Genomic DNA, 16,069 nt, shown 5'->3' with positions numbered 1-16,069 from the left:
CAAGCACATAAATCAGACTCAATATTTATTGTTAATTGTTTTCACCTGTGCAGACGGTTTTGTGTCGTCACATTTTTGAGATGATATATACTTTCTCCTCCTCCTCAGGAAACTGTTTTAAATGGTTCATATATATCAGGAGAAAACATAAGTTACTTGTAAGTTTCATTTACATTTACACATCTGGCTGATGTTTCTATCCAAAGCAATAAATTTACATTTTATTTGATCAATATTTGGGAATTAAACCAAAGACCTTTGCTCTGCTAATGCAATGCTTTACCAATTGAGCTACAGGAACTTTCTGAATTTGAAACTTGTTATAATTGAAGTTTAAAGGTACGCTCAATAATGTTTAATTCTATGGCGAAAAACACATATAAAACAGTATAAAGATAGACAAATAAAACAGTCATGTAAGTCTAAAGGTTGACTGCCAGAAAAATATAAATGATGTAATATAATGAATAACATTTGAACATTACCTATAACACAGGATCCCTATGACTGCAAGAATCAGTAACACAAACAGTACTACTGTGGTGATTTTTGTGCTCATCTTTGAATCTGGAACTTGATGTACATCTGCATCTGTATGTATAAAATATGTAAGACAAACCTCAGATTTTCTCTTTTTTAGAGACAGCAATGCAGTGTCATAACTAAAACACACACATGTATCATGTGTTACCTCCTACAGCACATGAATACTCTTCTATCTCCTCACTGTTGATTGAGTCCAGGTACAGTTTGTTATATAGTTTGACTCCATCTGTTACCGGATGCCCGTTCTTGTACCACGAGTATGTAATGTTGTTATCCAGAGTGCATTTTGCTGAACAACTCAATAATACTTTCTCTCTCTCTGACACAGTGACTGGACTGCTTATCACCTGTGTATCTAAAAAAAATTATCAATTTGTAATTTTTCAGTATTTTGACTCTAATCAATGATAGCACGCTATCTTCCATATGTAGTTTTCATTATGAGCAGTTACCTGTAACAGTAAGAATGACTCCAGGTGAACCAAAGTAAGAGTTTTCATTAGTGATGATCCTGAATCGATATTCACCAGAGTCCCTCATCTTAACATCTTTGATTCTCAGTGTGTTGCCCATATACTCCACACGACCAGCAAACTGATCAACATCACGCAGATCCAAAACATTTTTGTTTGTTAAATGCCAGTATGTTTCCTCTACTGTATCTCCAGTGGGATGTGAGTATGAAGAGTGAATATCTACTGTTGATCCCACTAAAGCACAAACTCTTGTAGAGGTGTAAGTCACACCCCAACAGACACTGTTAGAAAGACCTGAAAGAGACACATATGTACATCTTAATAAAACACTAATGTAATAGAAATGTGTGTTCATATGTAAGTAAATGTCACACTTACACAAAGGATCAGAAGAGATTTTAAAGTATGGACTAATAAAACAGGAGTAGGCAGCAGATGACAAAGAAAACGGTTTAGATTCCCTTCCTGCTATATATCGTCCATTTTCTCTCCAGTAGATATGTTGAGGTTTTGGGGTTAAAGTGCAGGAGCTATTACAGGTAAGTTTGTTCTGGTGTATCTTCACCTGCAGGACTGAATAAAGAAAAACACTGAAAAACATTTACAAATGAAGATAATCTGAACTGGACTGATGAGAATGTAAATGTACCTGTTACTGTTAGATTGACTGTGACTGAGCTGAGATGTTTAACTCCATCCTTCATAATGAACATGAGCTGATATTCTCCACTGTCTCTCTCTCTCAGATCTGATATTGTGAGATACGAAATGCTCTTTGCAATCCCCTGTTTCACTCGTCCTGAGTAATCTGAATCTAAAGTTAAATCTTCAGGTTCATCTTTGTTTCTCCAGTTTGTTTTCTGTTTCTGACTGAACCAGAATCCAGTTTTGATGTTGATGTTTGAGTAAAAACACTTCAGTGTCACATTGGTCTCTCTCACTGCACAAATGTTTTCATATTCACACTTAACTTGTAGGCTGTGTGTTGATGTTAGAAAGCCTAGAAAAAAACTTCATTAAGACCACAACATCTTTTTTACTTTTAAGATGAGTCAATGTTGTCAATGATTCAAGTATCAACGTATGTTCATAAGGAAGCTGGTAGTCTTTATATACAGGATATAATACATAAGTACTCCCACCAACTAATGTGTCTTTACATTAATAGGCTTTTAATTTGTAATTCTTATTAATATAAAACACAGTGGCGGTTCTACACGGAGGCCAAGGGTGGCCCGTGCCTCTGTAGACAAGTCCCTGGCCACCCCTGTGGCCACCCCGTGCTGACCAAATAAAAAAGTATACATTTATTTTGATTTTACACGGAGAGCGCCAAAAGCGGAACTAATGCGACGCAACGTTCTACACGGGCAAATTAGAGCGGCGCACCCAACCACTGTAGCAGGCTGCAGGTGCTGGGTGCTGCTCAGCGAGTGTCTCAATTCGTTCCCAATTTTCCGATGTTGAGAATGTGTATGCAGGTTTGGGCACTGGTAAGGACTCTAGCTCACTTAACATTGGGACACTGTTCACTTGTTCTCCTGTGACGTGGCTGCATAAGCGCGTTGTGATCATTCACTGCTGTTAGTCATCAACAACCGGCAAAACCAACATCTCGCTAACTTTTTAAAGTTTACACATTGTAAAAAGCGCTGTAATTATGCTCTTACATACACGTGCATAAAATTGGAGGAATATAATTAAATGTGTCATATAAAAATGTTTACAATTTAAAATAAATATTATTTTAAATACTGATTAGATTGTGGTCCCTAACTGTCTAGCAATGTGTGTTTATATGTAAACTAAAACAAACGTTTGTCTTTGTAAAAGTTTGCATTTCATAAAGTTTATTGAGTAGGCTGGCATGATTTTCGGTTGGGGGGCTTTAGAAAAGAGCCAAGCTCTCCTTTTGCACCTGCACTCACTCTTGTATTAAATAAAGATTTATATGATTGTAAAGTAATATAAAGTTTATGGGGCAGTTTCCCGGAAAGGGATTAGACTAGTCCTAGACTAAAATAAATATAAGAGCTGTCCAAACTGAAAACAACTTGCAATGCCATATCTTAAAATACATCAGTGCCCTTTGTTTTGCTTCAAAATGCACACAAGTAATGTATTAAGGCATGTTTGTTAAAACTAGTTATATTTCCTAATTAAACTAAGGCCTAGTCCTGTCTTAAACTAATTCCTGTAACCGCCTCTATAATCTTTAAATATAATTTCTTGCAGTTTTTTTATGTGCCCCTCTGGTAAAACACTGGCCCCTCCTTGGCCCCCCTAGTGAAATTTGTCTAGAACAGCCACTGATAAAACAAATAAACATTATTAAAGAATATTCCATTTTCTTAAAAGAAAAATCCAGACAATCCACTCACCACCATGTCATCCAAAATGTTGATGTCTTTCTTTGTTCAGTCGAGAAGAAATTATGTTTTTTTGAAGAAAACATTGCAGGACCCCTCCCATCCTAATGGACTTTAATAGAGCCCAACATTTAATACTTAACTCAACACTTAACAGTTTTTTTCAACGGAGTTTCAAATGGCTATAAACGATCTCAAACGAGGCATAAGGGTCTTATCTAGCGAAACGATTGTCATTTTTGACAAGAAAAATAACAAATATACACTTTTAGACCACAACTTCTCATCTAGATCCGGTCGTGATGTGCCAGCGTGACCCCACGCAATACGTCATGGCGTCAAGAGGTCACAGAAGACGAACGCGAAACTCCGCCCCAGTGTTTACAAATGTGTTGAAAGAGGACCGTTCCTACGTTGTTGTATGTCAACTGATACTAATTAATGTCTTTGTGTCAGTTTATTGTTTACAATGGTCCGCAAAATATATCAAAAAATGCGTTTTATATATGTAACACATGACCTCTCTACGTCACTACGCATTTACGTTAGCCAGCGCTGGACCGGACCTAGACGAAAAGTTGTGGCTCAAAAGAGCATATTTTTATTTTTATTGTCAAAAATGACAATCGTTTCACTAGATAAGACCCTTATGCCTCGTTTGGGATCGTTTATAGTCCTTTGAAACTCGGTTGACAAAAAACTGTTAAGTGTTGAGTTAAGTATTAAATGTTGGGCTCTACCAAAGTCCATTAAAATGAGAAAAATCCTGCAATGTTTTCCTCAAAAAACACAATTTCTTCCCGACCGAACAAAGAAAGACACCAACACCCTGGATGACATGGTGGTGAGCAAATTATCTGGATTTTTTTTTAAGAAAATTGAACATTCCTTTAAAACAATGATTGTCTTACCTTGAATGTTTATCAGTAGGATCAGTGATACGAATGCAGAGTTAAAGTCCATACTTTTACTATTGTGCAAATCTAACATAAATAATACATCAAATATTTGCTTAGATGTTTGCTCAGAAAATTTACAGGAAAAATAATAATGTTCACATCTCAGTCCCGCTTCAGAGGACGAAGATCTCTACACAAAAGTTCTCTAACAAAGAAAAAATGTTACAAAAGTGATGGTCATTTTAAAAAAAGTTACAAGTCTCTCACATGATCTCATTTCCTTCCTTTTTTCTCTAAAGCTTTTGCAAAGAAACGCAGCCTCCTTCACTTTTTATCCACTTGTTGTTAGGCTTGGTTTTTAAAAGATATAACAAAATCCTCGTAACATCCCTTTTCTGTTTGTTGACTCACCAGTAAACCAAAACTGGTCCAAGCAGATAATTTATATATTTATATAATTTTAAATCACATGTGTTACAAACATGAAATTTACAGTAATTGTATGGCAGTATGAGAATGTACATCTGTTCTCACTATTGTACCTTATAGGATACAACCATACCTCACACACTTTAAGTAAAATACAGCATTTGATAAACATAAACCCAGTCTAAACCAGTTTGATGTCTCTCAGCTTGACCAGATGAAAACTGACCACAACTTCTCTAAAACCAACCAACAGACCAACCTAAGAAATAAGCAAATACTGTAAACACTCGTAAATGAGTTTTTCTTCAGCACAAGAAAGAATCGCATGCAGTGCTACCATCAACATCCAGACTAAACACATTTGCGAGTAAAATATCCGTACATTATAACATTGTCCTATTAATTCAAGATTATAATTATTTTAAGGAAATTCAAACCATCTGTGGATAAAAATCCAAAGAAATTAATTTCCAAGAACCAAATATTTTGTTTTGATCTATTGCTGCGGAGTGCACTGTAAAAAATACTTTGCTGCCCCAAAATTTTTTAGTATTTTGTTGAATCAACTCAGACCCACAAGTCATGTCAACAGAGATGAGTTGTCACAACTTATAAAATATAGTTGAGAAAGGTCAAGTTATAACAACTCACCTGTAGTTATAATAACTAATTTCTAGTCAAGATAAAAATATTAAGTTGAAATGACTTGTAAATCCGAGTTGATTCAACAAAAAATTTAAGGCAGCAAAGTATTTTTACAGTGTGAGTATATAGCCGACAGTCATGTGACTTCAGCGAACAAATGAGGAAATCAAATGCAAAACCCTGTAAGTGCTCCACTTCAAAAAAAAAAAATCCTCTTCTTTGGACAGGACAGTAAACCGTTGCAAAGTTACTAAATATGCAACTAAAAACATGGGAAACAATGAAAGTCAGAATTAAAAATTAAAAAAACTGAACAACACATTAGGAGACGCTGTGATCCATGTCACTGCCAGGTTGTATTTTAGTGCAAGTACTCACAAGGGACCAAAGTTTGAATGTGAAACATGTCATTTTGTGCACCATCGTTCATCCAATTCCTCTTATGTGCACTTAGAGGGCTTTGCTGAAAAATGTGACATTTAGCAGATTCTGCCAACAAAGTGCTATTTATGAATGGTCCGAGGCCAGAATAAAGCAGATTTGAAGCAAAGGTATGTGATCAACATATATTCAAGTGAATTCAGTAAATATCATTATCTCAGTTTTGACAGTGGTGGCATTTAGCAAGTTTTGCATCTGAGCTCCTCAGATCTTTATTATATACATTTACATTTTTTAATTTAAGTGATTTACAGTTCAGGTTTATTGACTTTTTTATTTTACCCACAAAAAAAAACAATAATTTGTAACCTTGTTTTATTTGAAGAATGTGGCCGTCCGGCAGCACAGGTACCTTAAAGGTACATAACAAACTGTACTGTAACAAAATGGTTCATATTAGGATCCCAGTGACAACTTTTGTACCTTTTTTCTGAGAGTGTAGACTTTTTAGTAAATAGATAGTAGATTCATAATATCCACGTCATACAGCACTGTTTATGTTCTGCCCTTAGGCATACATTATCCTACGTACATTCATTACATGTGTGTGCGAGCTAGACTCGATACGAACGCCGCTCGCACATTTGAATCAGGGGCGTGGCTAAGTATTTGAGTGCTAAGAATACATTTAAAATAAAAAATGTAATTGTTCACTTTTAGTAAATGTATTGTTTAGTTCAATGTTTTGAGAAGCTTCTGGACATAGTGGCGGTTTGTTTGTTTTTACAAGTACAGTTTTTGGATCACCCAAGTTAGGGGGGCAGATGGGGGGGCAAGGCTCTAGAGTGGTGGGGCACCTGCCGCCCTGTAGATCCCTGTTATTACCCAACTATGGGTTTAAATAACTTAGCTTCTGGGTTAGAATGCCCCAAAATTTGGGTTTGTCCATATTTGACCCAATCGTGGTTTAAAACAACCCAACATGTTTTACCATAAAAAGCAAATAACAGAACATAATTACATTACAGATATATTATTTACATTAACAAAATATTTGACAAACATAATGCAGTAGCAGTAACTAATAAAAAAAATCGGAGTTGTCCGTTCAAAGTCGCTTTAAACAAGTTAATCTCGGAAATGTTCTGAAACTGAACATTCACTTGACCTTTTAGTTTACTGTTGCTAGCGTCTGACAAGCTCTTATATCATTAAATTGTCACTGTTTACTAAAACTATTCAAACACACAGGCTTTTACTTATTAATTCTTATTCATTTCTTATTCATGTCTTACCTTGAATGTTTATCAGTAGGATCAGTGATACGAATGCAAAGTTAAACTCCATGCTTTTACTATTGTGTATATCTGACATAAATAATACATAAAGTTTGCTTAAATGTTTGCTCAGAAAATCTACAGTAAAAATAATAATGTTCACATCTCAGTCCCGCTTCAGAGGACAAAGATCTCAACACAAAACTTCTCTTACAAGAACGTTGCAACACTGTGTTACAAAACTGACGGTCACTTTAAAAATAAAGTGGCAAATCTGTCAGATCATCTTATTTCCTTCCTTTTTGTCTCTAAAGCTGGTGCAAAGAAGCACAGCCTCCTTCACTTTTTATCCACTCGTTGTTGGCCTTCGTTTTTTATAAATATAACAAAATCCTCTTTACATCCCAACTATTATTTTAAATCACATACGTTTCATACATGAAAGTTACAGTCATTGTATGTACATCTGTGACATTGAGTAGTTCTCACTATAGGATACAACCGTACACTTTAAGTAAAATACAGCATCTGATAAACATAAACCCAGTCTAAACCAGTTTGATATCTTAGCCTGATTTCCAAGGAAAATATCCATACATTATTAGTACATCCTAAGTGCAGTTTAAAACAGGTCTATAAAGGACTCAATTCAAGACTTTAAAGACCTTTGGTCATGTGACTTCAGCAAACAAATGAGGAGTTTAAATGCAAAACCCTCTAAATGCATGAAAACTTTTTGACAAAAATCTCCTCTGACCCTTCTAAAACCATCCACTTCTTTGGACAACACATAGTAAACAGTTGCAAAATCACTAAATATGCAACTAGAAACATGGCAAACAATGAAAGTCAGAATTCAACATTTTAAAATGAAGAAATTGAACCACACGTTAGGGGGCGCTGTGATCCGTGTCACTGCCATATCCGGGTTGTCTAAGTACTCACAAGGGATTACAGTTGTAATGTAAAACATGGTTGTTTCTTGTGCTGCCATTCATCCAATTTATCTTCTGTGCACTTAAAGGACTTTGCTAAAAATGTAGTTGGCTTTTAGCAGATTTTGCCAACAAAGCGGTATTTCTTAATGGCCTAAGGTCGGAATTAAGCAGATTTGAAGTGAAGGTATATGATTAAACAATATGTGATATAGCTCTATATCATCAAGGCTGTAAGTAGGCCAGAGGCACTCATCTCAGACACTCCTATTTGACACTGTCTCTGAGGTATGTTAAAAATGAGATTGTATTTGTTTTGAGTTGATTAAACAAGCAGTCATTGGTCTGATGAATCTATTATTTGTTTCTTTTATTCATATTTAGTCTGTTTTGTTGCAATTTTTTGGTGGAGGTAAAAGTTAAACTCCATTAATATATACAAAACTGATTTTCTATTTAATCCTAATGCGGTTCTATAGCACTGTCTTTTTACTGGACTGTGTTCTTGTCAGTACTATGAAACAGACTAATGAAGTATAAGAGTCAGAGAGATGTCATTTCTGTGTTATGCTTATAAATATCAGTGGTGTCGCCCCGTGTTTTAATATTCACATCACCAAAAATAAGTCAGAAAGTGTCCCGAATCCAATGTATAGTGAGCCAGTGTCCTTAACAGTGCCTGAGCGCCTGTACATGATATACTATCAGATTCAAGAACCAGAAAGAACTGTTGTATAAACATAAATAATACATGCAAGAGCTTTCGGTAAATATCATTATTTTATTTTTGTTTTTATTTTTATTTTATACATTTACATTTACATTTATTATTTAAAGTGATTTACAGTACAGGTTTATTGACATTTTTATTTTCCCACAAAATATAACATTATATAAGGACTTTTGTAACCTTTTAAAATAATTATTTATACTTTAGAGCAGGAACTTAAATCCAGAGGAAAATCATTTGATATCTAATATGTTGTATTGTTCACTTAAAAATCTGAGCATCCAGTTTCTACACAAAATGTGTTTATTATTAGAAGATCTAAGAAGTACAACTTAAGAAACAAAACTCAGGTTAATTACATTAAATAAATATTTCTGGAATACTTAAATATTTATGATTTTACCGAAAGACAAGAGCTGTGCTGTGGTTAAGAGTTTATAATTTAAATGTGTAGTAGACTATACCAAGAAAACCTAATGAAGAATTTTACTGAACAAAAGATATTAACACAATATTATTTTATGCAGATTACACAAACTGAGCATGTATTATTATACACTGTATATAATATCACTTTATCATTCAGTTCACATAATCCAGTTCTGTTGGAGTGACACCAGATGTGCATGAAAACATAATAGATGTTGGAGTCTATAAGAGACAGATAAATATTATGAGAAATAGATAACATTTGATTATAAAGTCATTTTAGCTTGTAATTACATTAAAGATATCAGTAAAAATTCTCACCTTTTTATTTTTGTCATTCATTTGTTTTTTCAGGCAAAACCTGTGGGACCATATTTCAATATTTAATACTAAATTATTTCATTACTGTATATTAACTTAAAATTATGAACTTTTCACCATTATTATTTTACTCACCACACCCAGATAGCTGCTATAATGAATATTTGAACCACAAACACAATCAGAAAGATGTAAAATTGTTCAGACGCTGAGATTTCCACTGATTCATCTAAACACAAAAACAGAAGAGACACAACTTTAATGACACTCATGAATAAACTGATCATTAAGGACTCAAGAGTATGTAAATTCATCACAAAAGGTTTTAACGCATGGTCCCCTTGAGGTTTTACCAAAGCAATTATTTTAATTTTGTTTTTTTGTAAAAAATGTAATTAATCATGCTCACTAAGCCGTACATTTTTGCAAGTTGCCGAACAACACTTAGATGTAATCCAAGAGCAACTACAGAAATCAAACACAAAATTTCTGTTGTAAAATGTTTCATAATCTGAAAACGTCTTTCATTAAAGTCAGATGTATGATTAGATGTTTTGTTACCTCTTACAGCACATGAATACTCTTGTATCTCCTCACTGTTAACTGAGTCCAGGTACAATTTGTTATATAGTTTGACTCCATCTGTTACCAGACTCCCGTTCTTGTACCACGAGTATGTAATGTTGTTATCCAGAGTGCATTTGGTTGAACAACTCAATATCACTTTCTCTCTCTCTGACACAGTGACTGGACTGCTTATCACCTGTGTATCTAAAAAAATTAAATCAATTTGTATTTTTTTTGTATTTTGACTCCAATCAATGATAGCATGCTATGTTCAGCTTTGGTTTTCCATTAGTAGTTTCATTATAAGCAGTTACCTGTAACAGTGAGAATGACTCCAGGTGAACCAGAGTAAAAGTTTGTGTTAGTCTTGATCCTGAATCGATATTCACCAGAGTCGCTCATGTTGATGTCTTTTATTCTCAGTGTGTTGTTTATATACTCCACACGACCAGCAAACTGATGAACATCACGCAGATCCTGAATATATCCTGAATGCCAGTATGAATCCTCTACTGTATCTCCAGTGGGATGTGAGTATGAAGAGTGAATATCTACTGTTGATCCCACTAAAGCACAAACTCTTGTAGAGGTGTAAGTCACACCCCAACAGCCACTGTTAAAAAGACCTGAAAGAGTCACATACGTACATGTTTACAAAACAGTAATGTAATAGAAATGTGTGTTCATATGTAAGTAAATGTCACACTTACACAAAGCATCAGAGGAGATTTTAAAGTCTGGACGTAGAAAACAGGAGTAGGCAGCAGATGACAAAGAAAACGGTTTAAATTCACTGTCCTTTATATATTGTCCATCTTTTTTCCAGTAGATATTCTTAGGTTTTGAGGTTAAAGGGCTGGAAGTATCACAGGTAAGTTTGTTCTGGTGTTTCCTCACCTGCAGGACTGAATAAAGAAAAACACAGAAAAACATTTACAAATGAAGATAATTTGAACTGGACTGATGAGAATGTAAATGTACCTGTGACTGTTAGATTGACTGTGACTGAGCTGAGATGTTTAACTCCATCCTTCATAATGAACATGAGCTGATATTCTCCACTGTCTCTCTCTATCAGATCATCTATTGTGAGTTTTATGTAATCTTCATTGATCCGCTGTTTCACTCGTCCTGAGTAATCTGAATCTAAAGTCAAATCTTCAGGTTCATCTTTGTTTCTCCAGTTTGTTTTCTGTTTCTGGCTGAACCAGAACCCAGTTTTGATGTTGATGTCCGAGTAATTAAACTTCAGTGTCACATTGGTCTCTCTCACTGCACAAATGTTTTCATATTTACACTTAACTTGTAGGCTGTGTGTTGTTAGAAAACCTAGAAAAAAACTTCATTAAGACCACAACATCTTTACACTTTCATGATGAGTCATTTTATAAACGTATGTTCATAAGGAAGCAGGTGGTCTTTGTATACACGATGAAATACATTAATACTCACACCAACTTATGTGGCTTTACATTAACAGGTTTTTACTAATTAATTCTTATTAATTTTAAAACAAATAAACACTATTAAATCAATGATTGTCTTACCTTGAATGTTTATCAGTAGGATCAGTGATACGAATGCAAAGTTATTGTCCATACTTTTACTATTGTGTATATCTGACATAATAGATTAAATATTTGCTTAGATGTTTGCTCAGAAAATCTACAGTAAAAATGATAATGTTCACATCTCAGTCCCGCTTCAGAAGACGAAGATCTCTATACAAAAGTTTTCTAACAAAGAAAAAATGTTACAAAAGTGATGGTCATTTAAAAAAAAGTTACAAGTCTCTCACATGATCTCATTTCCTTCCTTTTTTTCTCTAAAGCTTTTGCAAAGAAACGCAGCCTCCTTCACTTTTTATCCACTTGTTGTTAAGCTTGGTTTTTAAAAGATATAACAAAATCCTCGTAACATCCCTTTTCTGTTTGTTGACTCACCAGTAAACCAAAACTGGTCCAAGCAGATAATTTATATATTTATATTATTTTAAATCACATATGTTACATACATGAAAGTTACAGTAATTGTATGGCAGTATGAGAATGTACATCTGTTCTCACTATTGTACCTTATAGGATACAACTGTACATCACACACTTTAAGTAAAATACAGCATCTGATAAACAAAAACCCAGTCTAAACCAGTTTGATGTCTCTCAGCTTGACCAGATGAAAACTGACCACAACTTCTCTAAAACCAACCAACAGACAAACCTAAGAAATCAGCAAATACCATAAACACTCGAAAATTAGTTTTTTTCAGCACAAGAAAGAATTGCATGCAGTGCTACCATCAATATCAAGACAAACACATTTGCGAGTAAAATATTAGTACATTATATCATTGTCCTATTAAAGTGTAATATCCATAATAAACAAAATCAGATCAAAACATCAAGGCATGACTTAATTCAATACCATAAATTTAGAAAATTATTTTATAGAAATTCAAACCATCTATGGAAAAAATCCAAAGAAATTAATTTCCAAGATCAAGATTTTGTTTTGATCTAATGCTGCGGAGTGAGTATATAGCTGACCGTCATGTGACTTCAGCGAACAAATGAGGAAATCAAATGCAAAACCCTCTAAGTGCATATAAACTTTTTGACACAAATCTCCACTTCAAAAAAAAAAATCCTCTTCTTTGGACAGGACAGTAAACTGTTGCAATGTTACTAAATATGCAACTAAAAACATGGGAAACAATGAAAGTCAGAATAAAGAATTTAAAAAACTGAACCACACATTAGGAGACGCTGTGATCCATGTCACTGCTGGGTTGTATTTTAGTGGAAGTACTCACAAGGGACCAAAGTTTGAATGTGAAACACAAAATTTTTTGCAGTATCGTTCATCCAATTCATTTTATGTGCACTTAGAGGGCTTTGGGCTCCAAGGTATGTGATCAAAATATAATACATACAAGAGCATTCAGTAAATATCATTATCTCAGTTTTGACAGAGATTATTTATTTGGCATTTAGGAACTTTTGCATCTTTATTATAAAAATTTAAATTTTTTATTTTAAGTGATTTACAGTTCAGGTTTACTGACTTTTTTATTTTACTCACAAAAAAAAAACATAAATTTTGCAAACTTGTTTTATTTGAAGAATGTAGCCGTCTGGCAGCACAGGTACTTTAAAGGTATAACAAACTGTACTGTAACAAAATGGTTCATATTAGGATCCCAGTGACAACTTTTGTACCTTTTTTCTGAGAGTGTAGACTTTTTAGTAAATAGATAAATAGTAAATAGCACTGTTTATGTTTTGCCCTTTAGAAAACATTATCCTATGTACATTTATATGTACTTTAAGTTAAACGTGTGTTTAATCTACACAAGGGAAACTCACTTGACTCGATCGCTCCAGCCGAGAGTTGCAGGGCCACCGCCGCACTGCAGCAGACTTGCTGTATGAGCTAGACTCGATCTAAACATTATAAGTACATCCTAAGTGCAGTTTAAAACAGGTCTATAAAGGATTCAATTCAAGACGTTGAAGACCTTTGCTCATTGGACTGCGGTAAACAAATGAGGAGTTTAAATGCAAAACCCTCTAAGTGCATGTAAACCTTTTGACAAAAATCTTCTCTGACCTTTCTAAAAGAATCCACATCTTTAGATAAGACATTGTAAACAGTTGCAAAATCACTAAATATGCAACTAGAAACATGGCAAACAATGACATTCAAAATGTAAAAATGAAGAAATTGAACCACACATTAGGGGGCGCTGTGATCTGTGTCACTGCCATATCCTGGTTCTCCAAGTACTATTGTGAGACAGACAAAGTTTGTTATATGGTTGTATTTCATTCTTGTCTATTTTATTTTATAAGGCATTTACCTATTTCTTTCATGTATTATGAGGGACTTTTATTTTGGTGGGGGAATGCGCTCGGGGAAGAGAAAAGGAGAGGGAGAGAGGAGGACTTTTTCCCGTGTGCCCGTGTTCTTGTTGAGGCTCTCTGTGCTAACTTGAATAAAAGTTAATAGTTGAGAATACCTTCATCCATCGTCTTATTGGAAAGCATTAACATCTATACTCCACGCCTTACATATTTATTGGTGGCAGCGGTGGGATATCGCAGCAAAACTGGGACATTTGCAGACGTCGGGGTTGCTGTTGGACTGGTATTGTTGGCTGCTGTGTTATCATATATGCTGGAACATTCGTACTTAAGGCTATTTTGCGTTTGAAACGTTTTTCCTTTGCATATACTCTTTCCAGTTTCGTGGACGGTATTCAGAGAAACTATATTGATAACTTTTGAGTTAGTTTCACTTTGTTTTCACTCTCATGTGAGTTTTCTTTTTAAAGTGCAGTCGTTAGTTTATTCAGTTTTATTTAGTGAGAAATCCGCGCTGACTTCGCCTCGTGGGAATTGGCTCATTGCCAACATCTCTCAGCTCCCGCCCAACCTGGAAAATGTGCGATTGGTTCCCACTAGTGGCGGACTTCGGTAACTGCAATTATTGCTAATCTGCTTATTTCAAACAGAAGAAAGGAATAACACACATTGTGGAAAACAAAGAGACAATTTGAAAGAGCCAATTTATTAAATATACTTTTTTTTCCTGCTTCACAAATGCTTTACATGTCACCATCGTAGCCATTACATTAAAATATTCATTAGTACTTTATTTTCCTCAAAAAAAAAAAAAAAAAGACATTTTTCTGGACTGAACTATTGTGATGCCGCAATAACTGCTTGACATTGATATCAGTTTGTTCAAACATGGCAGAAGACAATGTGTCAACACCTCATGTGCACTTTAGAGCTGTTTTACCCCCTGATTTCACTGGAGATGGCAGCGAAAGCTTTTCTCAATGGGCCCGCCGGTTTCAAGTATGCTGTGAGACCTCAGGTATGGACAAACCTCAGCTTGCCAAAGTGCTTCCATCTAGATTGGCAGGTGCTGCATTTAGTTACTGGGACAGTTTGTCAGATGACAACAAATCTAATTATGACACCACATGTCTCAAAATGTCTGCAGTGTTTGATCAAAAACAACAACTGAGAACTTTCCAAACATATTTGAATGCTAGACCACGTCTCACTACAGAGCCATTGGAAGTTTATGCTGCTGAATTGACCCGCCTTGTTCGCCAGGCTTATCCAGATTATGGAGAGTCTGCCATTAAGGGTGAAATTTTGCGACGTTTTATGGCTGGACTTGACTCTGCATTGCAAGCTAAGTTGTACGAGTTTGGTGTTACCACTCTTGATGACGCAATTAAAGTGGCTGGTCGCTGTGAGAGGGCACGTTCTACTGCTTCTGAGCCCTGCCCATCTTTTACATCTCCAATTTCTCAACCTACTCCTGTGCACAGCCTCACTACTGAGCCCACTAATACCCTGGCAGCCCAGCTCAATGAACTTCATCTGAAAGTAGACAAACTGCAGTCCATTGTAGCTACATTAGCACCATCAAAGTCTCATCATGCCTATGCTGCCCCATCTCCTGAACCACATTTCCCTTATCGTGGGAGATCGCCTTCTATGGACAGCACCAGAGATGACCGCTACACTGCAGCCCCCCGCTATCCACGTTTCAATACAGCGGATGCACCTTACTCCAGAGGACGATCTCCTGCACGTTCTAGGGATGACCATCGTAGATCACACTGGAGCCCCAGCCCAAGCCATCAGCAGCGGGAAAAGCCTAGGAGACCTTTACATCATGAGGGAGCAGATCGTCACTTTAGCCCTGAACGGAGATACACTGCATATGCCGACTCTATGTCTGCTCCGCCTGTCTACAGATATCATTCCAGGGATAACATCAGCCCATTTGAGGACAGAGACCGGCAGAGGGGTGAACGGTATTACACTCGTCATTCCCCAAGTCCACAACGACCCCATTCACGCCATGTACACTTCGCCGAGCATCAGTGCTCGGGAAACGGGTGGTAGCTGGAGATGAGGTCCAGTCTTCAGCTCAACTGACACCGGCCCATGGTGACCCCACAGTCTCTTCAGTGGACACTGCAACCTGGACACCGTACATAAAGGGACTCGTTGAAGATCAAGGAGTCACTGTTTTTCTGG

The 16,069-nt window shown here is 35.7% G+C and overlaps 2 protein-coding genes across 7 annotated transcripts in view; both read right to left on the bottom strand.

Annotated features, from left to right (window-relative positions):
• LOC129453455 (uncharacterized) overlaps positions 1-16,069 on the bottom strand; it is a 51,696-nt gene that overhangs the window by 902 nt on the left and 34,725 nt on the right. For 3 of the 6 annotated variants that reach the window (XM_073862002.1, XM_073861999.1, XM_073861997.1), the window contains 2 exons: positions 486-591; positions 46-112 (listed from right to left, as the gene is read on the bottom strand). In XM_073862002.1, coding sequence (XP_073718103.1) covers positions 46-112; positions 486-591 — 173 coding nt within the window. Of the gene's footprint in view, positions 1-45; positions 113-485; positions 592-8,869; positions 9,339-9,437; positions 9,478-9,572; positions 9,667-16,069 lie in introns of those variants that run through there. The other 3 variants (XM_073862004.1, XM_073861998.1, XM_073862000.1) reach the window with 3 other exon arrangements.
• LOC141359605 (uncharacterized) lies at positions 681-4,637 on the bottom strand. The gene is made up of 5 exons (XM_073862326.1): positions 4,303-4,637; positions 1,672-2,022; positions 1,401-1,595; positions 999-1,316; positions 681-901 (listed from the first exon to the last, which is right to left on the bottom strand). The coding sequence occupies exons 1-5, from the start codon at positions 4,379-4,381 to the stop codon at positions 681-683; spliced, it is 1,164 nt and encodes a 387-aa protein (XP_073718427.1). The 5' UTR covers positions 4,382-4,637.

The sequence above is a fragment of the Misgurnus anguillicaudatus genome, chromosome 23 (assembly GCF_027580225.2).
Source record: "Misgurnus anguillicaudatus chromosome 23, ASM2758022v2, whole genome shotgun sequence".
NCBI lineage: Eukaryota > Metazoa > Chordata > Actinopteri > Cypriniformes > Cobitidae > Misgurnus > Misgurnus anguillicaudatus.
Note: the sequence above shows the minus strand (reverse complement) of the source record. Positions and strands in the feature narration are given on the sequence as shown.